The 27,732-nt window shown below is 44.6% G+C and overlaps 1 protein-coding gene across 1 annotated transcript; it reads left to right on the top strand.

Annotated features, from left to right (window-relative positions):
* LOC146026313 (uncharacterized) lies at positions 1–26,283 on the top strand. Its single transcript, XM_083156882.1, has 3 exons — positions 1–587; positions 25,464–25,672; positions 25,763–26,283. The coding sequence occupies exons 2-3, from the start codon at positions 25,543–25,545 to the stop codon at positions 26,110–26,112; spliced, it is 480 nt and encodes a 159-aa protein (XP_083013008.1). The 5' UTR covers positions 1–587; positions 25,464–25,542; the 3' UTR covers positions 26,113–26,283.
* The last annotated feature ends 1,449 nt before the right edge of the window (positions 26,284–27,732 follow it).

The raw sequence follows: 27,732 nt of genomic DNA, 5'->3' as shown, positions 1-27,732 counted from the left end.
AAAGGGGCAGACTAGATGGGCCAAGTGGTTCTTATCTGCTGTCAAATTCTATTTTTCTATGTTAAAACACATTTTTTGTCTCAATCTACTCTGACTAGCAATCCATGTTGAATTAGGCCCCTAATCCGCTAAACTAATCCTAACTATAATACCTAATGCCTTAACCCTAAAGGACAGACTGGCTAGTCCATATGTTTCTATATATACAGTTATCTTAAATTAGTCCTTTTAGTACAGTCCACTGACCACATCTTTAATGAGGGATACGTACTGCGCCTGTTTGTTTGGGCATCCTAAATCATCGTTGCTGCTGAAGTGTTTTGCTCATCTTGAGTCATTGTTCAGGTAATACAGGTAAGAGAAAAAAGCAAGCAAGACAAAATATCAGAGCTTGTATATCAACATTCATATTGCACTCTATAACGAGAGTTAGCTACCATGGCAAAGCCTGTGTCTTATATGACTTTCTAATCTTTAGCAGCTGTGCATGGAGCAATGGAGAGGATGATTAAAGCAGCCTTGGCTCTTACACGTGCAAGATGTTTACTGACGCACGGAAGTGGTTTGAAGTAAGAAAGACCGAAAAGGTCAGTTGGGGGAATTAATTACTAGGGCTTTTTACGTGCAATCTTTATTTATACTAATTCAAAATGAGAATATTGTTAAGAGACTGGATGAGGCTACTAAATGTAAAATACTAGTGCCATCATATTAAAGCAAACAAGTTAATAATGCCTATAGCTTGTAGGAAAGCTTACAATCTTCTTGAGATGGTTAGAATCATGCAGTCATCAGCGTATTTATATAGAGCTCCTATTACACAGAATATACTATTAATATCAATATCAGTCATTTTCTCTTCTTCAGTCCCAAAATAAGACAATATAAATGTGCGGACGATACTCAAATCTATCTGTCAACCCCAGAGTTGTCACCAGTGGTTTTGGGCCGAGTCTCTGAATGTCTATCTGCCATCTCATCTTGGATGTCTTCTCGCCAACTCAAACTCAATATTTCCAAAACGGAATTACTTATATCCCCGCCAACCAAGAACAGTTACCATCCTGATATCTCCATCGCTGTTGACAACTCAGCAATCTACCCTACCCCACAAGCTCGTTGCTTAGGGGTCATCCTCGACTCTGGCCTGTCCTTTCTTCCCCACATTCAATCTGTCTCCGAATCATGTTACATGCATCTAAAAAACATATCCAAAACTGTATCTCACACAAGACACTACCAAATCTCTTATCCATGCACTCATTATATCCCGCATTGATTATTGCAATAGTCTCCTAACTGGTCTTCCCAAGAACAGACTCTCCCCACTACAATCCATTTTAAATGCTGCTGCTAGGCTGATCTTCCTTGCAAGACGCTCATCGTCTGCTGATCCACTCTGCCCATCCCTCCATTGTTTACCTGCATCTTACCGTATTCAATATAAAACACTTCTACTCACATATAAAGCTATAAACCATACTGCACCAGGGGTCCCTTTGTTGGTTTTTGTTTACTTTTAACAAATAAACCGCTTTTCCGTTACTGAAAAAATTGCACCTTGCCTAACAAATCTACACATTCCCATTGCTGACAAAAATCACCAGAAATCGCAATCGATTTCTGGTGTGTGCTATGAAATCGAACTCTATTACATGTGTGATTTTTGGCTTAAAATTGCACATTTGACCGTCTCTTTCTGATTCTCACATCAGTAGAAAAGGAGAGGGAAGTTAGCCAGTCGCACAAGACTAAGGTGAATACAGGCGGACCCCCTTTAATGTCCTTATGTGTAAATGATTTTTGAAAGGATCGGGGGTGTGCTACCACTGGACATATGGAAATGGAGAGAGTTTAGAAAAAGAAAAAGAGATGTCCTATATTGGTGGTCCTATAACAGTATAAAATATAGCTTTTATTAGTTTATTTTAAGAACTGCGAAAATAAAAAACACATATAACGACAGACATGGGTGGGATTCACACATTTAAAACTAAGGTGGCAGGCAGATGTTGCACTTTAATAATCAGTAGTTGACAGAAGGTCAGGTTGGAACAGTGTATGTCTGGTCTAAACAGAAATAAATAAGATCTGTCAGGCCAGATTATCACATCATATTACATTCCCCCCATAAAATCTTTTTTTCAGATTGGCCAGAAGAATTCTGTGTAGACTTTGCTCAGACAGTTTTAAAATACAATTATACGTAGCAGGTTTGGTTTTGCGAAGGGGACTCCCGGTACTTGTGTACTAGCACGGCGCCCACGATATTTGGTCGCACGACATATAATCGCATCGCATTGCATGGCATGGCATACACCCGATGCACTGCGATGCGATTTCAAATTGTATAAACCCCCTATACGATGTTTAATTGTATAAGCACCCTAATGGTGGCTTACAATGTTAAATGCACCCCCACTATGAACGTGAACCCGAAGCGTGGCGAGCGCAGCGGTATGTGTCCTCCGGCCTTTTCATACCCCCACTATCCACGTCCATTTTATATAGTGTGGCGAGCGCAGCGAGCCACCGAGCCCGAAGCGTGGCGAGTGCACGCGTATTACTTTACATGTATTCCGCGCCCACTCGCTTCGGGCTCGGTGGCTCGCTGCGCTCGCCACACTATATAAAATCAACTCCACGCCGACGTGGATAGTGGGGTATGAAAAAATCGTAGGACGTGTACCGCTGCGCTCGCATTAGGATGCTTATACAGTTTTAAATCGCATACCATTGTATATGCGATAGAATGGCATACAATGCCATACAATTCGATGGTATACAATTTAAAATTTACATATAGAACAAAAAAATTGGGAACATAGAAAAGATGGCGCAATAAGATACTTGATATTCTTATTCTAATGGGCTTCTCTCGAGATTCCAGCCGGAGTTATTCTCGTTTCGATATTGACAACCGGTTACAGGTAAGTGTTCGAGTAAGGCAATCCAAAAAAAATAAAGATTACAAAGATTGATTAACACAACTGTGTGTGAAGTGTCAATTAATATAAACCATTTTTATGGTAGTGACAAAGCGTGATGTAAGTGCATTCAGCAGGCGTACCCAGACTCACGTTGTGTCGTGGGGATGGTCCTCTCATCAAGGTTTCTTTGGTACGTCCTGAAGATGTTACTGGTGGGTCCTCAATGTGTTGACGGAATTTGTCCGAAGTTGTGCTCGAAAGAAATTAAAGGTGTCTTAGTTCCACTATAGTCTCCACATGTCACAATTGAATAAGTGCGTGGGGCCGCTGAACAAGGGTATTTAGACCAAAGGCAGCGTACCTCACTTACGTGATAAACAGAAGGAAAACACACATAAAGGTTTCTTTAAGATTTGGAGATAAGTGGGCGTACCCCTACTCACGGTGCATTTAGATGGTATAAAGCTCATAAAGGTTTCTTTATGTAGGATCTTCCTTAGTGTGAACAATCCTGTGATTTAAAGGATTTGGGGTGCCTCAGATTTGGGGTATTTGGTATGACCCAAATTTTTCGTGTGTACATAAAAAAAGAGAAAACGAGGTGATGTCTACGATCTTTTTTCAAAAGGTTTTACACCTTATAATTAGGGGGGTGTCGTGGATAAAGAGAAGGGCTGTGGTTAAAGCGCATACCTTACTTACGTAAGGAAGTGATGGGGGAACACATATAAAAGTATCTTTTACTTTATTTCATAGATGGTAACAAGTGTAGGCGTACCCCTACTCACGATGTAATTGTAGAGTACAAAACCTATCAAGGTTTCTTTCTCACGGTTCTCTCTGGATAAGATGGATTCAATGAATATGGATATCACCCTGGATCTTCCCCGATGCAGATATCATAGAAATAAAGGAAAAATATTTCCCAAGGTATAATTTGGTGTATGCGAAACACTTGGATATATTTTCCTAGAAAAGGGAGAAGGTGCGTACCCTACTCACCCCTTTAAGTGGGGGGAACACACCCGTAGCGGTTTCTTTTGATCCACTCCTTATGTGGAACCAGAAAATTGGAGCCCAGAAGTGGATATAAAAAGGTATCACAAAGTCTTTAATCCAAAAAAACATTTTCCTTACAAATCCCGTAAAAAATGGATTGTGAGGGCCAACCTCACACAAAATCCACTTCAAAATATTTTACAAAAAACTTCAGCAATAAAAAACAAGATGAATAAAAAATATAAAAACGGCCTGAGCGAGGAAGAAGGAGGAAGCAAGAAGCCAGAGCTCCTGCTTGCCCTTCCAACAAAGTGCCTTAAAACCCACTATTTGGGTAATCATCAGCACCCCTACCCACCCCAGCAACACCCCAGACCAGCGGGGGACAGCGTGGGAACAGCTGCGGAATCGGGAGACCCCTTCTAGAGGTCTCTGCGGATTGCGGCCTAGTACCCCTACAAGCCGGGGCCTCGATTTTGAGCCGCACCCGCCGCCGGAGCTCCGCAGCGGCGATCGCGACGGGAGAACCCGTTTTTCAGCAGTTCTTGCTCCGGAGGTGCCCCCCACCGCTGCCAGACATCACCAGGGGCTCAGCCCCCCTCCTAGAAGGTAGGGAGAGCCTGTGAGGCCGCCTCAGGCTTCTCACTGAGGACGCGGCGGCCATCTTGGGAGCTGAGCTTAGCTGCAGCTGCGCTCCCCCTGCTGCTCCCCCAGCCACACACCTCACCCCAGACAGCGGGCAGCGGAGGACAGCACCTCATAGCCCTTACCTACACAGGCACCCCCAGAGAGAAGCGCCCTTCCATACCCCACACCAGGCGTTGGAGGTAGTGGACAGCGGCCATATTGAGTGGGGCAGACACCCCTCACTCTCACCAGTCAGGGCCTCTTAGGCTCTGCGTCCACACAGAGAGTGATAAAGGGATCTTACTCCCTGAGCTTGGGGGCTGCGGGCTGCTTCATACCTGGCCCTCCCCCCCTGTGACAGGCCCTGGTCATTTACTAACTGAATACAGACATTCCCGTCCCCACTGCTGTGACTGCTCTATATCGCTTTATATTGGGACATATTTAAAGGTACAGCTCTGCCTTTCATCGCCACTGACCTTCCTGGGGTTAATCATTGTGTGATCTGTCACACCAACACCTAGAGACACAGAATCCCTGCGGTGGGCTACGGGGTCCACCTTATTTTCCACCAGGGGTACTAGCCGTGGCAGATTCAGCTTGAAAAAGAAAAGACTGCCCTACATTTTGGTCTCAATTATGGGACTTCTCAAAGTGCTAAAACTCCTATCTATGCCAATTTAGCACGTATGATCCCTCCCGCCTTCTGCCAAAAGTAGGGGGATTCCTCGGTCTCACCTATGAAAACGGAACCCATTGTTATGTAACTTTCAATGAACGGATACCTTCCATAGCTGAACAGCGCAATTGACATGCCAGCCAAACGCTCCAAGACCCCAAAACCAAACCCCCAAATCTCCTTCTTCAAACCGCCCTCTCAACAACCTAGACCTAAAGACGTGATCCCTCCCGCCACTCCCACGGCCTCTCATCTCCCGTCTCCCATGACATCTCCGGTCGCCTCGCCAGCTCCTTGCTCCACGGTGGTCCCCATGGGAGATGGAGACGCTCTGACGGTGGGCACGATGAAGTGTCTTCTATCCCAATTTAAAGATGACGTCACCGCGGAATTCCGCGCCACACTACAAGCCTGCCAACATTCGATTGACGACTTAGGTGGGCGCACTAATCACCTGGAGACTAAGATGGAGGAGGTGGTGGGGTCACACAACAGCCTACTAGATTCTCATAATGAACTTGAGGCGGAGGTCCGAGCGCTACGTGACAAAGTTACGGATTTGGAAGATAGGTTGCGGCGTAATAACATAAAGCTGCGTGGCATCCCTGAATCGGTGTCGAATAGTAGCCTTCATGACTATGCTATCAACCTCTTTAAGGGGCTCTTACCGCAGTCTTCTACTGCAACCCTCCTTATCGACCGAATACATCGCCTGCCTAAAGCCAGGGCGGCTCCGGATAATGCCCCTCGTGATGTCCTTTTACGGATGCACTACTTCCAGACGAAGGAAGCTCTGCTTAAAGCTGCCAGACCATCCTCTGACACGGCTACATCCCTTGGGAATATCCAGCTCTTCGGGGACTTATCTGCCGCAACGCTCCTGAAACGCAGGTCACTGAAGCCTATCACAGTTGCTCTACAGAAAGCTGGTATCCCCTACAGATGGGGCTTCCCCACAAAATTGTTGGTGACGCGTGAAGGCTCCATTGTCCCTATCAACTCTGTAGAAGAAGGCCTGAGGCTACTACAGTCGTGGAACATTACCGACCCCATCTCCACTGACTCCTCCAACCGCAGGCTTCAGCAGGACTGGTCTGTGGTTGAGTAGGGGGTAAGCTCTCCTAGTTATCTTGTTCTGACTGTTACCTGTTTGATATACGCTTCTTTTCCCCATTATCTAAATGTGCATTAATGTCTGAGTGTATGTCTTGCTTAATATTGAAGCAGTTACCACGTTATGGGACTTTTCTCAGTTTTCTCAATCAAGAACTTAGGGTCCTATTACCTACCTATATATGTTATTTTGTATTCCAGCTAGGATTGGTTTAAGTACCTATAGTGTGATTGTATGTCTTGCTTAATATTGAAGCACTTACCACGTTATGGGACATCCCTCAGTTCCCTCAGTCAAGAATTTAAGGTCCTGCTATTTACCTATGCATGTTACTTCGCACTCCAGTTATGTTCTGATTAAGTATTTATAGTTATATGTCGTGTGGGGCTGAGGCCTCCCCCTTTAGTTAGAGTTATGCTAAATTACTGAGATACGGTAGAAGGTGGGGGGTATGCCACTACCCCCCCTACTCTATGTACACAGCCGCCTCGTTATGGCGACTGGCTAGGATCTCAAGAGAGATCAACTTAGTCTTTTTATTTATTTTCTGTTTTAGTTCCCCTATGTCTCCCCTTTATGTCGCCTTGTACACCTCCTACTTATACATCAGGTATAGTAATTTATACTCTCGATTCCATCAACGCCACGCCAGCTGTCCCTTATGCCCGTCATGGTTAACATAGTATCTATCAATGCAAAGGGCTTAAACTCCCCTTCTAAAAGAAAGGTAGCTTTAAATTATTTTCACAAACTAAAAGCACAAGTAGTAGCGGTCCAAGAGACTCATTTTCAAAAAAATAACCCACCCCTCTTCACTGACTCCAGATACCCTCACTGTTTTACGGCCAACGGTCCCACAAAAAAGGCTGGTGTAGCAATACTTATAGCTCAACACTGTACATTTCAGCTGTCATCTAAATATGAGGATCCGGAAGGGAGATTCCTGATTCTTGTAGGCCATTTAAATAATATTGAAACCACTTTGGTCTCGTGCTATGCTCCAAATGCCAAACAAATAGCATTCTGCAGAAACTTTTGCAGAACTCTCCAACAGCACATGAAAGGGGCCTTAATGATACTAGGAGATTTCAATATGGTCCTCGATCCTGGTATTGATCGTTCACACCCAACCCAAAGCCGGCAGCAGAGGCCACCTAACGACCCCTCCTCTAAATTTCGTCAACTGCTCGCTGAATATGCCTTATTCGATGCCTGGAGATCCAAACACCCCTCAGTGCGAGACTATACCTTTTACTCCCATGTGCACAGGTCGTACTCTAGGATTGACATGGCATTGGTGGATAGAGAGACACTAGCATCCATTAGCAAGATTAGTATCCTCCCAATATCTTGGTCAGACCATTCCCCACTTTTGCTTAGCTGGGAGGTTAGTAGACGCACAATCGCCCCGGGCTCCTGGAGACTTGGTACACATCTTATAGCACAACCAGACGCTCGCCAGACTCTGTCAGATTCGCTGGACTCATATATCAAAACCAACTCCCCCTCGGATACCTCTGTCTTCACGCATTGGTGTGCGCTGAAGGCAGTGGTCCGAGGCTCAGCAATACAAGTGGCTTCTAGAATGAAGCGACAGTACAAACAACGCCAAGCCTCGGCAGAAAGGAAATCAGCCACACTAGAAAAAGCCCATAAAGCAGACCCTCATAATAAAGCCCTTTTTAGACAACTCCTAATCGCCCGGGATACAGTCAACACATTTTCCCTTACAGAAGTCCACCGTAATATCCAAAGGCTTAACCAAAGATATTATACGCTGGGCAATAAGGCAGGCCGCCTGTTGGCCCGCAAATTGAGAGGCCGTAGAGCCAAAGAACGCATACATGCAATTTACACCCCCAGGGGTACCAAAGTAGTTGACCCTTTTACCATAGCCGACACTTTCGCGGAGTACTACTCGCAACTGTATAATCTAAAAGATGATCCCAACACGCCCCAACCAACCTTAACTAAAATAAATAAGTTCCTTGATAAGCTAGACCTCCCCTCTCTTGACTCAGTGACATGCGAAGCACTTGGCTCCCCGTGGACGCTGAGTGAAGTAGAGGCGGCCATCGATTCATTCCCCCCAGATAAAGCCCCAGGCCCAGACGGCTACCCTTCTAATTTCTTCAAAGCATTTAAGACTACACTTGCACCTGTGCTTTTGTCGGTCTTTAACGAAGCCTCTCACTCCTCCTCCTTTCCTAAGGAGATGTTGGGGGCCCGAATAGTTACTATACCGAAGCCAGGCAAGCCGCCCACTGCGGTACAAAACTATCGCCCCATAGCTTTATTAAACACGGATATCAAAATATTTGCGAAGATGATAGCCAACAGAATATCGCCATTACTCCCCAAACTCATTCACCAGGACCAGGTGGGCTTTGTGCTGGGCAGGCAAGCGTCCGACAACACCCGGAGGGTCATTAACCTAATGGAGTATTGTCAACTCCAGAGCCTCCCAATGCTAATTCTCTCCCTGGACGCGGAAAAAGCCTTTGATAGGCTCAACTGGGACTACATGAAGGCCACTCTCACTAGGTTTGGGTTCAAGGGAGGAATATTACAATCCATGTTAGCGTTATACTCCGCCCCATCGGCCTCGGTATTCACTAATGGCTGTTCTTCCACCCCATTCAATATTTCCAATGGGACACGTCAGGGATGCCCCCTATCGCCCCTGATGTTTGCCTTGTCCATTGAACCCCTAGCGCAATGTATTAGATCTAGGCAATCTGTCGTTGGACCTGAGATTGGCGGGCTTTCTCATAAAATCAGCCTCTTTGCTGATGACATTTTATTATGCCTACTCCAACCTGAGACCTCTCTCTCACACCTTCACAGTATCCTAGACTCCTATACAGACATTTCCTTCTACAAATTAAATACGACAAAAACAGAAGCCCTTCCTATAAATGTCCCGGAAGAGGTCCTACGTAGACTAAAAGAAAAATACAAATACTCATGGCAATCAAAATCGATTAAATACCTGGGAGTTAATCTTTCTAGAGAAGGGGACCTAATGAACTGTAACTTTGACCCACTATATAGGGCATTTGAAAAGATCACAAAAGAGTGGATGATGCAGGAAGTCTCTTGGGTCGGCCGTGTGGCAGCGGCAAAAATGGTTTTACTCCCCAAGCTAATGTACCTCTTTCGTACAATCCCTAGACCCTTCCCTAAAGCTCTGTGCAATAAATTTAACCGCTTATTATCCAAATACATCTGGGGCGGGGCAAGGCCGAGAATAGCTAGATCAACTCTAACTCTGGCCAAAAATGTAGGGGGGGTGGCGTACCCAGATTTGGAAAAATACCACTCGGCGTGTATGCTTGGCCAGATTAGGGACTGGTTCTCTAGAGATGCTCTCAAACCGTGGGTATCCATAGAACAGAACGCAGTTTCACCTTTCTCCCTATCAGATCTTCCCTGGATGCCGGAGGCCTTGGCTACCCGAGAAGCCAGGAACTGTAGAGCGATTCTGGCGACCTTGTCCGCTTGGCACGGTCTGATCCATAGCATTCAGGATAAGGCCTTGCCCACCCCGCAGTTATCCCTCCATTCCATAGCCCTCACGATTCAGGACCTACAGCTAAATACCTGGCGAGATTTAGGCCTGCAGTCTATACAGGATGTTCTTCTTGATGGGACTGTAGCCCCCTTCTCTTCCCTTCAATCTAAATACAACATCCCGAAGCAGGATTTTTACAAATATCTGCAGGTACGGAATTGGGTGCAGAAACACATGCCAAAATCCCCAGTCCAGAGTGGTCTCCCTAAAATCCTAACATTCCTCCTCACCTCCCAGTCTACGAAAGGGAATATCTCTAGGTGGTATCAATATTTACTCAGCGTACAGCAAAAAGTGAAGTTCCCAGCACAAGTTAAGTGGGAGAGAGACCTTCCTAACACTTTTAATGAAGAAATTTGGGAAGCTATTTTTAAATCGAGCTTTAAGATTTCTGGGTGTGTAAACCACTCAGAAATGTTTTACAAACTGATTCATAGAATGTACTTCACCCCGGTGCGGTTACATACAATTTGGCCAGATGTTTCAGCTAGCTGCTGGAGGAATTGTGGAATGACGGGAGACCTTTTGCACATCTTTTGGCGCTGCCCTGCAATTCACACACTCTGGAGTGAGGTTTTCCTACTTATCTCAGAGGTACTGGGGGTGACTGTCCCAAAAGATCCTCTAGTGGCGCTATTCCACTACCTCCCCAAAGACACGATTGGAGAAGACAAATACCTCCTGGGTCATATCCTGATAGCCACAAAAGCTTCCCTGGCCTACCTGTGGAAATCACCCGAAATCCCCAACATATCAGTGATTATAAATAAGATACACAAACATTTTGTATTCGAGACAGTTGATCACGGTTTTTCCACAATGTCCCCATCTATACGCACAAAGTGGCTTAAGTGGTCCAATTATAGGGAGAGAACGGGCTGCCTCTCCACGCAAAACGTCCCGATTGGTCTGTCTTCCCTCAGATCCCCTAGTTTAAGCCCAAGGGCCCCTGTCCTGACTTGAGATTGACCCGTTGATTGATTGCCAAGTAGAATATTTACAACTTGTGGTCGTTGAGACATTGTGTACCTGATGTACTTCCCCCTTCCCCATACCCCCCCTCCCAATCTCGTCCTTTTTCTTTTTTCTGTACCCCTGTACCCCCATCCCTCCTTTCTATTTGCTCAATTACTGTAATGGTTTTATATCATATGTTGATATTTTGTGCAACTAAAACAAGAAATATTTTCTCAATAAAAATCTAATGTTAAAAAATATAAAAACAATACATACATCCGCAGGAAAAAAGAGGTGGCTGTTCACTCTTAGCTGGCACGATCCCGGTTGTCAATATCGAAACGAGAATAACTCCGGCTGGAATCTCGAGAGAAGCCCATTAGAATAAGAATATCAAGTATCTTATTGCGCCATCTTTTCTATGTTCCCAATTTTTTTGTTCTATATGTATATTCTGTGAAATTAGGGTGTAACTTCAGGGAACTGTGAATTGAGGCAGCACTGCGCCACGTAATTTCTGTCACCTCGTAGTACAATTTAAAATTGTATAACATGGCATCGCATACCATCGCATGCTTTATGGTCTGCGATGCGATAGGCGCCGTGCTAGTACACAAGTACCGGACCCCCATTTTTGCAGGGGTTCCATCTTTCTAAAGGGGTTATGGCCCTGGACCCAGTTTGGGTTGGTTAATGTTGTTGCAGTATGATTTTATTTTTTAGCTATACTGTATTTATAAATCAGTTGTATGGGCAGGTTTGCGGTTTTCTATGCTGGATAAATTAAGGGTTTCTATTCTATTCTTTTCATGGTCTAAAACAATAAAGGTGCTTTGATATTTCATTCCATTTTATTCTAATGTATGATTGTAAAAACCACGGATGGAAATTGCAATTTTTCCCACGTAGTCTACCAAAAATCTCAGTTTTTATCAGGAACCTCTGCAAGATGGACCGCTTCCTGCCCCCGAAATGAATAGCTGGGAGAGTATGGTGTAACTTAAATGCTATAGAATCAGGTCCTGGAGAATAGTCCTATTATGCAGAGGTCAGATGTGTAGACCGTGTACAGCGCTGTGTATGTAATGTGGAAGAATCAGCGTATGTTCCCTCACCCTGTATGTAACCTCTATAGCTAGTAAATACATAGACACAGAACATGCAGAAAGTGCAGCAAAGACAAGAATGTATTAAGCAAAGGTTTATTGCTGTGGGAGGGAATGGAGGTCTTGTTGGATGACAATAACCAATGGCACCATTGTGGTATGGGCACCACTGGCAAATTTTAACATTTTGGGGTCTTCAGCTACCAGATGCCGGTAAACACATGTCCCTCACATTGGGGTTTATTCTAGTTCATTCTTTCTGACAAAATCCTTCTTAGATGGACAAAACCATGGCCCTTATTCTGATCTGTGCGGCCAGATCAGAATATGCGGCCAGGACCGTGCAGGCGAATCCCCGCCTTCCATACGGATCGCCACCTCCGTCCGTACGCGGATATGTGGCGGTCCGCATGAAAGTGGACGGGGATACGCCTCCTCCATCTTGGGAGCAGCCCCTGCATTCGATGGTCGCCGAACATTGAATGCAGGGCCGCACGCTCCACCAGCGCCCACCACCCTAGACCACACGGACACTTGTCCGTATGAAATCATGTATGGGGGCGGGCAGCTGACATCCGGCGATGTCAGATGCCCGCCCCCTACACATGCGTCACGGCTTCATTACCATGCATACGCCCTGCGTTTGCATGGGAACGCCCATGAAACGCGGGGCGTATGCATAGGGTAATGAGGCTAAGTAGCCCTGCACGCCCCTCTCCGCCCCCTGTGCGGCGTCTAAAGATTAGGTACGGCGAAACCGCCTGCACATGCGCAGAGTGACCTCTGCACATGCGCAGTCGGAAACCATCGGCGGTCCGACCGCATGCGGAAAAATCCGCACAGATCAGAATAAGGGCCCATGTGCACTTCAGGGGGGCAGATGTAACATGTGCAGAGAGAATTAGATTTGGGTGAGTTATTTTGTTTCTGTGCAGGGAAAATACTGACTGCATGATTTTACACTTCAATATAGATCTCACTTTGAAGAAAAACCCCACCCAAATCTAATTCTCTCTGCACAAGTAACATCTGCCCCACCCGCAGTGCACATGGTTTTGTCCATCTAAGAAGGATTTTGTCAGAAAGAATGGACTAGAATAACCCCCATTGTCTTTTGCTTCATGTCCCTGACTCCGGGCTTCGCCATATGGCATCTTTGATCTTGTGGCCCATCAGGTCAGAGCAGCTCCAGACTCCACCATTCTCAGTGCTCTATGTGGCCCATCAAGGCAGATCAGCTCCGGGCTCCACCATTCTCAGTGCTCTATGATGTGCCTATCAAGGCAGATCAGCTCCAGGCTCAACCATTCTCAGTGCTCTATGATGTGGCCCATCAAGGCAGATCAGCTTCAGGCCCCACCATTCTCAGTGCTCTATGATGTGTGACCCATCAAGGCAGATCAGCTCTGGGCCTCATCATTATCAGTGCTCTATGAAGTTGCCCAGTGTAGAGTTGTTCCTGGCTTCAGGCTTTGGTATACGCCATCTGTGGTGGTGTGGCTCAGCATTTCAGAGCAGCCAGGGGGCACATTGGTCTTGGAATGGCGGTAGATGTGATGAAGGTGGTAGTAGAGATGGTAGTGGAGGAGCAAGTGGTAGGTGTGCAGATGGTGGGAGGCAGGGGGCTAAGGTGTCCTTGGCAGATTGTTCTTTGTGCCTCTAAGCCTGTGGGAAGGAGACATAAGGAAACATGCGTTAAGTATTTTGAAGTCTAACACAACATTGGGCATTATGTACTAAGCATTGCATTTTGAATGGACTACATCCTGCCACCTATCAAATGCATTTATTAATGCTGCTTACATGCACTTCCGATAAGGGCTTTACTTTGTGATGTATGGGCTTCCAGATGTTGGATCCCTTTCAGGGATTTTTGTACAAAGAAGCCCATAGGCTTCTATTAAGCATGCCATCCAGACATACAGGTACAAGCACCGTAAAGTTTTAATGTACATATGGCAATTGCAGATGAACTTCCAAAAACAACCCTTTACTAAGGTTTGACCCATTTTACCATTAGTACAGATGGGTCAGGTCCCATCTTTGCAGGGGATGGCGCTGGCGTCGCCAGCCGCCATCCCCCGCCAGCGCCATGGCGATGGTGAGAAGGGGACGCACGAGAGGGCGCGCGCGTCCCCTTCCGACGGCGCTTCCATCAGTTCCCCGGGTCCCCGCCGGCTTGCCGGCGGTAACCCGGGGTCCCCGCCGCCTGCCCGCACCCCCCCCTAACCCCCCCTAACCCTGTCCGTCTCCCTGAGGCGGAGACGGACAGGGTTTCCGTCGCGCGTGCGCGTGAGACGCACGTGCGTCTCAGTCTTCTCGCTGGCGGGTCGCCAGCGCGTACGTTCTGGCGACCCGCCAGCAAGGATGTACATAGGCACTGTACATACCACCCACCATGTGTAACAGAAGGCGGCAGTAGTAGCCACCATATATAACAAACCCATTTCCCCTGGACATATACCCTATCTCTCATTAATATGCTGCCTCCTTTACTCTGGCGTGATGTCATGGATTATTGGTCAGATCCTAGTTGTCCTTACCTTCTTTCCGGGTAATCTCCATATCCTCCCCTTCCTTGTGCGTGTATATAATTCTGTAAATATAAATATGTAAATATAAGAGAAAGTGGTCAGTAACAGACCAGCATGAGACATGTCCTGCATGGTGTCAGAGAGCAGTGTTACATGGCAGCATATGGTAGTACAGTACAGTACACAGTAATAAAAAAGTAGTACAGGACTATCTGGTTGTCACTGATGAGGCTATTATTATTCTGATATACTGTTAAAAATCACCCTTCCCCCTCAGTGGTGCATGCAGGCAGGGGGGTGGAGCTGGATACCGAACCCCCACCCAGGAAAGCACATGTCAATAGGGAAAGGACAAAGCCAATATGATGCTATTCCATAAGAATTACATTATTTTAGCCGCAACTCCTCCCTATAGACCTGCAAATGAATGCATTTTGCTGCAAGGGGAGTGGCATAATGTGTAGGAGACACTACTAATATGTGGCATAATGTGTAGGGGGTGCTACTTCTGTAAGGCATAATGGGTACTTGTGTATTATCACGGCGCCCGTCGCGTCGCATAGCATACCACTAATTAAGGCATGCGATGGACCCGATTTGAGGCTTTTCCCGGGATGAGTGTACAATTTTAATATCGCGTCGCATCGCATGCCATTATAATGGCATGCGATGCGATTTCAATGTTAAATGCCCACCCAGACCCGATAGTGGTGGTATGAAAAGGTCGTAGGACGCGTACCGCCGCCCCTCGCGGGCTCGCTGCGCTCGCCACGCTTCGGGTTGACGTTGATCGTGGGGTGGCGTTAACAATTGGGGTGGCCATTTCACACTTCAGGGTGCCTATTTGGCCTCTGTGGCCCATTTAACATTGTTTCCTATGGAAAAATCGGGTCAATTGAGGCATTGAACAGGAAAATCGGGTCAATTGAGACATTTAACATTGTTCCCTATGGGAAATCGCGGGCATCGCGTCGGTCGCATCGCACCCGATTTTTTAGTGCATTCAATGCCCGAGATGGCCACGATGGGAGCCCTTCTATGTAAAGAGTACCACAGAATACAAAAAGGAAAACAAGTAGACTGCGCTAACATTAATAATGGAATACTAAAAGTAGATACAAGTAACCTTCATAAAATATTCAGTCTTTAATTAGTGAATGAACTAAAATGAATTAGCAGCACATATTGGAAACAATTATGTAGCATAAAAATCAATACATGACATTGAAGTGGGTTTATAAAAGAAGAAAAAATAAATAAATGGAAGGGGGGCAGTTTTGCCTCATAAAAAGTGACTGAAAAAAAAAAAAAAAATATATATATATATATATATATATATATATATATATATATAGTGTCCATACGGTACCGTATTAAAAATGACCAGCTGGATTTAAGGTCTCTCAGGGCTCAAAGCAGCTGTTGTGGTACTATCTGGAGAGTTCAGTCACTTGTAAAGTCCACCAACACTTTTCGCACTGTAATAGAGCTTTTTCAATGTTTAAGGGGCACTACTAACGTGGATTAATGTGTTACATACAAACTAGACAAGATAGTAAAAGATATCATACAGCAGGGCTCACCCACCTCTGTCTGTCTTTTGTTACCCAGTTTGTTCTATCGCTGTCTACAATTGTGAAGCGAAACAGATTCTGCTGCGCTATATAAGAAATTGAAAAAAATTTATTTCGCTCAGAAGGGCCCTTCTAAATGATATTTTTTACTATTGCGTCATTAACAATGCACGCTCCAGCGCATTGTTAACAGCCCTCTCCCTTGTCCTGCATGTACAGACAAGGAAGGACCTTGTTAACAACAGCTATGCAGCATAGCCCTTACCCCAACCCCATGTGGCCCCCCTCCCCCCAGCTTTCACTTTCTTTTAACACTGGCATTTGCAATTGTGTATAGACTTGCTGATGCCAGCATCCTGCCGTGTTCCCGTCGCCACCAATATCCAAGTTGGAGGGGATTGCCTAGTGTGTATGGGACTTTAGTAATATCAGGTTTAGAAACACAGCCCCCTCCCTCCAGAAAAATCCTGGTGGTGGTGTAGCATAGACCATCCCATTGTGGAAACTCCACATATATATATTAGGGCGGAGTGAAAAAACTGAAATTGAGAAATTCAAAATCGGCTAGTGTGGGAAAGTTGTGACTTGACCTGAATAAGAAACGTGCAAAAGCATTTTGATCTGAGTCAACATCTTCTGTTCTGGCAAGAGGCCTAACGTTTCACTTTTTAGGTGAAAATAACGAAACCTATGAAGATGCTCCGATCTAGTTATAATTATGTCAATATGTCTTAGAGTGGTTCATTAATATACTTTAGCATAGTAAAAAACAGTACGAGCTTGTCCTAGTGCAAAGTGACTGACTGGCGGGAGAAAAAATCCCTAATAATTGACCCATTTTCATGGTCACAATTGTGAATATTATGTGTTTTCTCCTGAACGTGTTTATAATAGAAGAAGCACAAATACTCTAAATGGAATTTCAGTGACACTGTGTGAAATATAACACTGCATAATAGCCCTTAATCAGACCTGATCGCAGTACAAATTTGTTCTTAAAATGGGCAAAACAAATGCTGCATTGCAGGTGGGGCAAATGTAACGTGCTGAGAGAGTTAAATTTGGGTGGGGTGTGTTGAAACTGAAATCTAAATTGCAGTGTAAAAATAATGCAGCAGGTATTTACCCTGCACAGAAACAAAATAACTCACACAAATCTAAAGGTGGCCATACATCTACAGATCGATTGTCAGATTTGGCTGGTTGGAACAAATACCTGGTAATATCTGAATGACAGTTTTTGGCAGTTTTCCAGCATTTCAAAGCAAAGTGCTCTCATCCATTACCAGTATTTTGTTCCAAACAGACAGATCGGACAATAAATCTGTAGATGTATGGCCACATTAATTCCCTCTGCACATGTTACATCTGCCCCACCTGCAGTTGCATTACAGCATATAAGTATGCCAAAGATAAGCCAATATATTTACAGTTAAATACATTAAAGTGCATTATGCTGTAATAAGTATTGCTGATCAATCCTGCCTAGCAGGGCCGTCTTTTTGTATGGGCTTAATGGGCACTTGCCCAGGGATCCCAGGTGTATAAGGGCTCTATGTTGATAGCTGAGGATCCCCTTTTTCCAGGGATAACAGAATTTTGAAAATCGGCCCAGGGGAACTGCAGATATCCAACTTCAAAGCAGCAGTCCACATCCGACCTGTTAATTACAATTTCCAGTCATATTTCTCAGGTTCTCTCTGACACTAGCGGCTTGTCTCTATCATGCCCAGAACCAGAGATATCAGCCTTCAAGCAGCCGGTCCCTGCTCCAGCTCCAAACGTCTGGTGTAGTTTTATATTTTTGTCAATGGATTGCTCTGGCTCCTGATCTCTGATACCCAAGTTCCCAGCACCTCCTGAAAGTTGGGACTCTAGGTTTTTATATTAGGCTAAGAAATCTATTTCCAGATAATGGCGATATCTGCAGTCAAACAAGCTGCCCTTCCACCGGAAAATGACGAATATTAAGCCCACTCCATTATCCAACCGTCTCCTGTGTATAAAACACCCCCTACCTCCCTGGAAGTCATTTACAAGGGACCCTTCATACAGCTCAGTGCCCCCTTCCACATGTTAGTGTTCACCCTCCCACCACCTGTGCAGTAAAGGAGTAAATAGCAGAAGTTACTGCTCCAGGTCCTACATGTTGAATGGCAGATAGAGCACCCCCTGCCACCCGTGGGACATCAAAGCTGCTGCTGATACCACCCCCCACCCCTAAGAGGGGAGAAAGGGTAAGGGCCCCAGTGCATTGCTTTGCCCAGGTGCCCACACTGCTGTTAAGACGGCCCTTGCTGCCTAGAAATGAACACAGTGATTGGCATATATGTACTGCTGGACACCACTCATAGAATGATTAACCTGTTATTTTTTGAATCAATGTTCTTGTTTTTTTCCCCCTAAACATTAGATGTATTTGTTTATTTATTTATTTACAGTTTCTTATGTAGCTCAGCAGATTCCGTTGCGCTTTACAATAGTAGACAGTGATAAAACAAACTGGGTAATGACAGACAGACTTGGGGGTTAGAGGGCCCTGCTGCAAGCTTACAATTTATTACATCATAATACACTTCAACGTATTTAACGGTTAATATATTGGCTTATCTTTGGCATAATTATATGCTGTAATGCAGCCCATTCATGTTCCCAGCATAGGGGATGCAACACTGTTTTTCTGTCAATAAACAGAAGTGATATGTAAAATGATACATTAGACAGTTCACACTGTTACTTGTAATACTTATTGTAACAGTTACTGTTTTTCAATAACAGACTGCAACAGTTATTTCTTATTTATATACACAGGATTGTCTACCTTTGTATATGCACTGCAAAGAGAGCAGCATAAATCCAATTTCATGTATTTCAGTGACACTGTGTGAAATATAACACTGCATAATGGCCCTTAATCAGACCTGATCGCAGTACAAATTTGTTCTCAAAATGGGCAAAAAAAATTTTGAATTTCTCAATTTCAGTTTTTTCACTCCGCCCTAATATATATATATATATATATATATATATATATATATATATATATATATATATATATATATATATATATATATATTAGGGCGGAGTGAAAAAACTGAAATTGAGAAATTCAAAATCGGCTAGTGTGGAAAAGTTGTGACTTGACTTGAATAAGAAACGTGCAAAAGCATTTTGATCTGAGTCAACATCTTCTGTTCTGGCAAGAGGCCTGAAGTTTCACTTTTTTGGTGAAAATGACGAAAACTATGAAGATGCTCCGATCTAGTTAAAATTATGTCAGGATGTCTTAGAGTGGTTCATTAATATACTTTAGCTTAGTAAAAGAGAGTACGAGCTTGTCCTAGTGCAAAGTGACTGACTGGCGGGAGAAAAAATCCCTAATAATTGACCCATTTTCATGGTCACAATTGTGAATATTGTGTGTTTTCTCCTGAACGTGTTTATAATAGAAGAAGCACAAATACTCTAAATGGAATTTCAGTGACACAGGGCCTTATTTTGGTTCATTCTTTCTGACAAAATCCTTCTTAGATGGACAAAACCATGTGCACTGCAGGGGGGGCAGATGTAACATGTGCAGAGAGAATTAGATTTGGGTGAGTCATTTTGTTTCTGTGCAGGGAAAATACTGACTGCTTTATTTTTACACTGCAATATAGATCTCACTTTGAAGTAAAACTCCACCCAAATCTAATTCTCTCTGCACATGTTACATCTGCCCCACCTGCAGTGCACATGGTTTTGCCCATCTAAGAAGGATTTTGTCAGAAAGAATGAACCAAAATAAGGCCCACTGTGTGAAATATAACACTGCATAATAGCCCTTAATCAGACCTGATCCCAGTACAAATTTGTTCTCAAAATGGGCAAAACAAATGCTGCATTGCAGGTGGGGCAGATGTAACGTGCTGAGAGAGTTAAATTTGGGTGGGGTGTGTTGAAACTGAAATCTAAATTACAGTGTAAAAATAATGCAGCCAGTGTTTACCTTGCACAGAAACAAAATAACTCACACAAATCTAAAGGTGGCCATACATCTACAGATCGATTGTCAGATTGGGCCGGTTGGAACAAACAGCTGGTAATATCTGAATGACAGTTTTTCAGCATTTCAAAGCAAATGCTCAACTGTCATTTGCTCTCATCTTTTACCAGGATTTTGTTCCAACCAGACAGATCGGACAATAAATCTGTAGATGTATGGCCACCTTAAATCTCTCTGCACATGTTACATCTGCCCCACCTGCAGTCCAGCATTTTTTTGCCCATTTTGAGAACAAATTTGTACTGCGATCAGGTCTGATTAAGGGCCATTATGCAGTGTTATATTTCACACAGTGTCACTGAAATACATGAAATTGGATTTATGCTGCTCTCTTTGCAGTGCATATACAAAGATAGACAATCCTGTGTATATAAATAAGAAATAACTGTTGCAGTCTGTTATTGAAAAACAGTAACTGTTACAATAAGTATTACAAGTAAGTGTAAACTGTCTAATGTATCATTTTACATATCACTTCTGTTTATTGACAGAAAAACAGTGTTGCATCCCCTATACTGGGAACATGATTGAGTTGCATTACAGCATATAATTATGCCAAAGATAAGCCAATATATTAACTGTTAAATACGTTGAAGTGTATTATGATGTAATAAATTGTAAGCTTGCAGCAGGGCCCTCTAACCCCCAAGTCTATCTGTCATTACCCAGTTTGTTTTATCACTGTCTACTATTGTAAAGCGTAAAGGAATCTGCTGAGCTATATAAGAAACTGTAAATAAATAAATAAACAAATACATCTAATGTTTAGGGGAAAAAAAACAAGAACATTTATTCAAAAAATAACAGGTTAATCATTCTATGAGTGGTGTCCAGCAGTACATATATGCCAATCACTGTGTTCATTTCTAGGCAGCAGGGCCGTCTTAACAGCAGTGTGGGCACCTGGGCAAAGCAATGCACTGGGGCCCTTACCCATTCTCCCCTCCTAGGGGTGGGGGGTGATATCAGCAGCAGCTTTGATGTCCTACGGGTGGCAGGGGGTGCTCTATCTTCCATTCAACATGTAGGACCTGGAGCAGTAACTTCTGCTAATTACTCCTTTACTGCACAGGTGGTGGGAGGGTGAACACTAACGTGTGGAAGGGGGCACTGAGCTGTATGTCCCTTGTAAATGACTTCCAGGGAGGTAGGGGGTGTTTTATACACAGGGGACGGTTGGATAATGGAGTGGGCTTAATATTCGTCATTTTCCGGTGGAAGGGCAGCTTGTTTGACTGCAGATATCGCCATTATCTGGAAATAGATTTCTTAGCCTAGTATAAAAACCTAGAGTCCCAACTTTCAGGAGGTGCTGGGAACTTGGGTATCAGAGATCAGGAGCCAGAGCAATCCATTGACAAAAATATAAAACTACACCAGACGTTTGGAGCTGGAGCAGGGACCGGCTGCTTGAAGGCTGATATCTCTGGTTCTGGGCATGATAGAGACAAGCCGCTAGTGTCAGAGAGAACCTGAGAAATATGACTGGAAATTGTAATTAACAGGTCGGATGTGGACTGCTGCTTTGAAGTTGGATATCTGCAGTTCCCCAGGGCCGATTTTCAAAATTTTGGTATCCCTGGAAAAAGGGGATCCTCAGCTATCAACATACAGCCCTTATACGCCGGGGGCCCCTGGGCAAGTGCCCATTAAGCCCATACAAAAAGACAGCCCTGCTAGGCAGGATTGATCAGCAATACTTATTACAGCATAATGCACTTTAATGTATTTATCTGTTAATATATTGGCTTATCTTTGGCATAATTATATGCTGTAATGCAGCTGCAGGTGGGGCAGATGTAACATGTGCAGAGGGAGTTAATGTGGCCATACATCTACAGATTTATTGTCCGATCTGTCTGTTTGGAACAAAATACTGGTAATGGATGAGAGCACTTTGCTTTGAAATGCTGGAAAACTGCCAAAAACTGTCATTCAGATATTACCAGGTATTTGTTCCAACCAGCCAGATCTGACAATCGATCTGTAGATGTAGGGCCACCTTTAGATTTGTGTTGAGTTATTTTGTTTCTGTGCAGGGTAAATACCTGCTGCAATTTAGATTTCAGTTTCAACACACCCCACCCAAATTTAACTCTCTCAGCACGTTACATCTGCCCCACCTGCAATGCAGCATTTGTTTTGCCCATTTTGAGAACAAATTTGTACTGCGATCAGGTCTGATTAAGGGCTATTATGCAGTTTTATATTTCACACAGTGTCAATGAAATTCCATTTAGAGTATTTGTGCTTCTTCTATTATAAACACGTTCAGGAGAAAACACACAATATTCACAATTGTGACCATGAAAATGGGTCAATTATTAGGGATTTTTTCTCCCGCCAGTCAGTCACTTTGCACTAGGACAAGCTCGTACTGTTTTTTACTATGCTAAAGTATATTAATGAACCACTCTAAGACATCCGGACATAATTATAACTAGATTGGAGCATCTTCATAGGTTTCGTCATTTTCACCTAAAAAGTGAAACTTTAGGCCTCTTGCCAGAACAGAAGATGTTGACTCAGATCAAAATGCTTTTGCACGTTTCTTATTCAGGTCAAGTCACAACTTTCCCACACTAGCCGATTTTGAATTTCTCAATTTCAGTTTTTTCACTCCGCCCTAATATATATATCTATATATCTATATATATTCTTGTTGCCTGGCACTCGCTGTTTGAATAAGTTAGTAATACCCGGTGCCCTCCACGATGGGGTCTTACGCCCTTGCAGATAGTAGGTACAGATAGGCGGCACTCACAGGATTTCTTGATGAACAAACGTGTAATTTTATTTCAAACACGATCCAACATGTTTCGGGTCTTGCCTGTCCTCAGGACGGGCAAGACCCGAAACATGTTGGATCGTGTTTGAAATAAAATTACACGTTTGTTCATCAAGAAATCCTGTGAGTGCCGCCTATCTGTACCTACTATATATATATTTTTATAATATATATAGTGATGTGCGAGTGTAGTGTCTCCTCCTTACTACAGACCTCCCTCTATTAGTGCCCTGTATAGTATACTGTCCCCTAGGGCTGGGACATGGTATATGTGACAGGCATACACTCTATAATAGTAATAATCAGTGGCGGTTTTTACCTATGGGCTGCAGGGCTGCAGCCCACCCCCCCAGGAAAAATCCGCCACTGTAGTGAAGCCAGATGCAGTCTGTGAGACATTACATAATAATAATAATAATAATATGTAGCTATATAAAAGGTAAGCCGCTGTGTAGGTGGTTACTAACTTACCCAATGCACACAATTAATACGATCGGCAAGACTACGGCAGCCGCAATGCTCATATGTTTTATGTTTATGATCATTTTAATCCCTATGTAAAAAAGAATGAGATTGGGAGAATTAGTATCACATATCAGTTCCTCATGTCATACAGTTATACAGCAGCTTCCTTACCATGGGCCTTATTCTAGTTCACTCTTTCTGACAAAATCCTTCTTAGATGGACAAAACCATGTGCACTGCTGGTGGGGCAGATATAACTTGTGCAGAGAGAATTAGATTTGGGTGGGGTTTTACTTCAAAGTGAGCTCTATTGCAGTGTGGAAATAAAGCAGTCAGTATTTTCCCTGCACAGAAACAAAATAACTCACCAATTCTAAATCTCTCTGCACATGTTGCATCTGCCCCCCCCCCCCCCCCCCCCTGCAGTGCACATGATTTTGTCAGAAAGAGTAAACCAATAGAACCCCCCATGTGAGGTGCTGGTAGTAAGGCAGTGTAGCACCTACAGATGTGTCCTCTTATAACTCTGCGACTATGCTAGGGAAGCTGTGAGCATGCACACCCCCGGTTCTCCCATTCCTACTCTTGCACCCTCGGCCCTCCCATTCCTATACTCACACCGCAACCCTCCCATTCCTATGCTCGCACCTGTGGCCCTTCCATTCCTACACTCGTAGCCACAACTCTCCCATTCCTATGCTCGCACCTGTGGCCCTCCCATTCCTACACTTGCAGCCACAGCCCTCCCATTAGTATGCTTGCACCCGTGGCCCTCCCATTCCTACGCTTGCACCTGTGGCTCTCCCATTCATACAGTTGTATCCATGGCCCACCCATTCCGTCACTCGCAGCCACGGCCCTCCCATTCATACGCTTTCATTCATACGCTCGCACCTGCAGCCCTCCCAATCATATACTCACACCCGCGGAGCTCCCATTTATACGCATGCCCCCTTGCCCTTCTATTCATACACTTGCACTCTCGGTCCTCTTATGTTCGCACCCACTCATCTTGGGAGATGCGAGAAGCACTGCGTACACTATGTAGCATCAAAGCAGGAGGACACATCTGTATATAGTCTATACAACATCCCTGTCCTAGGAATCAGCAGAGTGGGTCACTTCCTGTGCCTGGTAACCAGATCTGGGTCCCTGTACTAAACCCCATTAGCCCCAGTGCATAAGCCACCCACCAGCTGAGCCTCAGAGCAGCAGATAATGCTGCCCCATGTCAGCTGTAGACTCTGCTACCCCTTCCCCAGGAGACCATCCCTACCCCTGAGATTACCCATCACATGATGCACACGGAGGTGCATCAGCTGGTGGGCATGACCTAGGCCCCCCAGGGAACTGCTGCTGGTGATACTAGTTATGCCTGAACCAAAAGTGTATGTAATATAGGGGTAATACTTACATTTCGCATAGTAGGCTGCCTGCATCTAGGGGAAGAAAGTAGATTGGCTCAGCACTGACATAGATGAACATTTAACATACAGCAAATGAATGTGAAACATATAATAAAGTCATATAAGCCATGCACCTGACTCCCACATGGCTGGTTCGGACAGGGGCGCAGGGAGGGTGGAGCATAAGCTCCGGGCGCTGAGATATCAAAGGGCATCAGAGCCGTGCAGCCCACTCCCTTCCCTGCTCTGCCCGGTTTCGCTCAGCTGCCCTGCCCGCTGCTATTAAGTCTGCCGCTGGACCGCTAGCCAATAGGTGCTTGCAGTCCAGCAGCCAATCAGAAGCAGAATTGATGGCTGCTGGACCGCATGTGATTGGTTGCCCAAACCAACATCACCTGTTAGGTGTATTTCACATCTTACCAAATAAGACCCCATGGGCTGTATCACACCTTATGGGAGGAAACATATAGATTTTGTTACCTTAAACACTTCTACAATTATGTGTATTTGGATTGGATGTGATAAGTAGGCGGTATGAACACACCATATAAATATGGTACATTGCTGTAAGTGCTATGTGCATGCTTTAAATTTAATGCAAATGATGTTGCCAAAATTATATCAATTGGTATATTATGTATTCGATGATAATTTCTCTTTTTTAGGTAGCACGATTTCAAAAGCAACCTAGAGAAGAAGCTGGCAGGACGGTGGAGGCACAGCCAGACCACCGGGGCTGGCAGAATGCCCAAACATCTTGAGCTTACCTCCCTGGATCTCCTGGCACAGGATTGTCTGACAATCGAGGAGATCTGGGGAGTGGTCGATATGGACAGCGAGCCCCCGGTGGAGGTGTTCGCGGCTGAGCTTGGAGGTAAATGTTGAACGTGGCATTTTCTGGTTTTCTTCCATTGTATTATAGCATGGGTCTAAAAGGTTTTTTTTTTTCCCCTTATATTTATAGACCAAGATTGGCCTCCACCGTCCCCAGGCACTCCATCAACACAAGGACCTCCCACCCCTCAACCTGCCAATCTGCATCATGGTCCCACACAGCCCGAGGGGGATATTGGTGTGCAGCTGCTGAGGGGCATTCTGCAGCAGATAGTGGAAGCAGCAGAGCGGCAGGATAGGAACCATGAGGTCCTGAAAGCGATAGCTACAAGCCAACAGGTTATAGCTGAGCAAGCCATCCGGCAAAATGAGATCCTTAGCCGCCAGAATGACCTCCTCCTCCGCCACAATGAGCTTGGAGATGATCACCACCAACTGGGCCCTAGTCTCTGCCGTTATTTCTTTGTTCCTTCATGTTGAACATGGCTGCCAGGATTTGTGGCTGATGCATTGTCAGTGCTGGTGTGGTGTATCACTTGGGCAATCCTCTATTGTGTGAGAGATGATTCTGCTGATGCTATATTTTGTCCTGCCTGTGTTTTTATTTCAGTTATGTTTTACTTTGACAGGATTATTTTGCCTGTGAAACAGAACAGGAAAAAAAAATTAAATAAAACACTGATTTAAAGTGACCTTTGTGTTGTTTGTGAAATTATATATCTGCAGATTTGCAGCTAGATTTATGTGCAATGTGGGTCCCCACACCCATATTGTGTTGCGTTTGGAGAGTGATGAAGGAATCTTACAGTATTTTGGTTTCAGGAATGGACACGTGTGCATTGGGGGAAATGTACTAAGAAGGGAGTTGTACTTCACATGTGCGGTTGCTATGGGCAACCAATCTGAGTACTTCCTATTGATGTAGCACCCTGTAGAACAGGGCTGGGCTACACCGGCCCTCCAGATGTTAATGAACTACACATCCCAGGATGCTTTGCATTAGTTTTGCTATGTGGCCATGCTGAAACTGATGCAAGGCATGCTGGGATGTGTAGTTCATCAACATCTGGAGGGCCGGTGTTGCTCAGCCCTGCTGTAGAAGATAGTAGAGAGGGTGTGACTGTTTGGACATAGCAACATCACATGTAAAGTACAAGACATATCTTCAGATTTTTGGGGCAATGGCCCTAAACAGCATGGATGGATGGTAAGGGAGAAATGGGCAGGACAGGCCAAACTAAAGTTACGCAAAACAAGGGCATCAATCATGTTTTTTAACACATCAGTGAGCTTAGAGTACATGATCGTATAAATGCATAATCACATAATGGTTATTTTTGCATACAAAGATGAGAGTTGACACATGTCGACTACTGTTAATTGTGACCAGGGTGTACATGTAGTAATGGTGCAAGAGAACGCACATGGCATCGATAATAGATACGGTACTTGTTTCAAAGCAGGGCGCCCAGTACGCATTTAGCTTACTGGGCTATTCTCCGTAGTGAAATCGCATCGCGCAGCGTGTATAGTGCTGTGCGATGCGATGTCCATATGAAGTGCACAGGAGTGCTTATACAATGAAATATCGCATGGGATCGCAGGGCACTAAATGCGATGCGATGCGATATTTCATTGTACAAGCACCCATACGATGAGTTGTCATGGGTGCTTACTATGACATGGTGATAGTGGCATGAAATGTGATTTGTGTATAGTATTACATGTGATGGGTGCTTACAATTGTAAGCATGTATGCCATTGTTTTGCGTCACCCCCAGTATCAACGCCACCCTGAAGTGTGGCGAGCAGCGATGGAACACGTCCTCCGACCTTTTCATACCCCCACTATCCACGTTGGAGTGGAATTGATTATGGTACTTGTGTAATATCTGGGCCCCCGATTTTTTCATTGTATTACATCGCATCACATGCAATATAGTGGCATACAATTCATGCGGTGCGATTTTTCATTGTAAAGACCCGATTTTTAATTGTATAGTCACTCATGGGTGATTTCATACCCCCACTATCCAACTACGCATGGAGTTGATTTTATATAGTGTGGCGAGCGCAGTGAGCCACCGTGCCCGAAGCGTG

Source organism: Crinia signifera, chromosome 1 (assembly GCF_055691185.1).
Source record: "Crinia signifera chromosome 1, ASM5569118v1, whole genome shotgun sequence".
NCBI classification, from domain to species: domain Eukaryota; kingdom Metazoa; phylum Chordata; class Amphibia; order Anura; family Myobatrachidae; genus Crinia; species Crinia signifera.
The sequence above is the reverse complement of the archived record's forward strand: the minus strand, read 5'-3'. Positions and strand labels throughout refer to the sequence as shown.

Bases quoted from the DNA above. Each gene is read 5' to 3' on its own strand.
- LOC146026313 (XM_083156882.1), top strand. From the start codon at position 25,543: ATGCCCAAACATCTTGAGCTTACCTCCCTGGATCTCCTGGCACAGGAT. The intron at 25,673-25,762 runs GTAAATGTTGAA...TTATATTTATAG, and splicing joins GTTCGCGGCTGAGCTTGGAG to ACCAAGATTGGCCTCCACCG.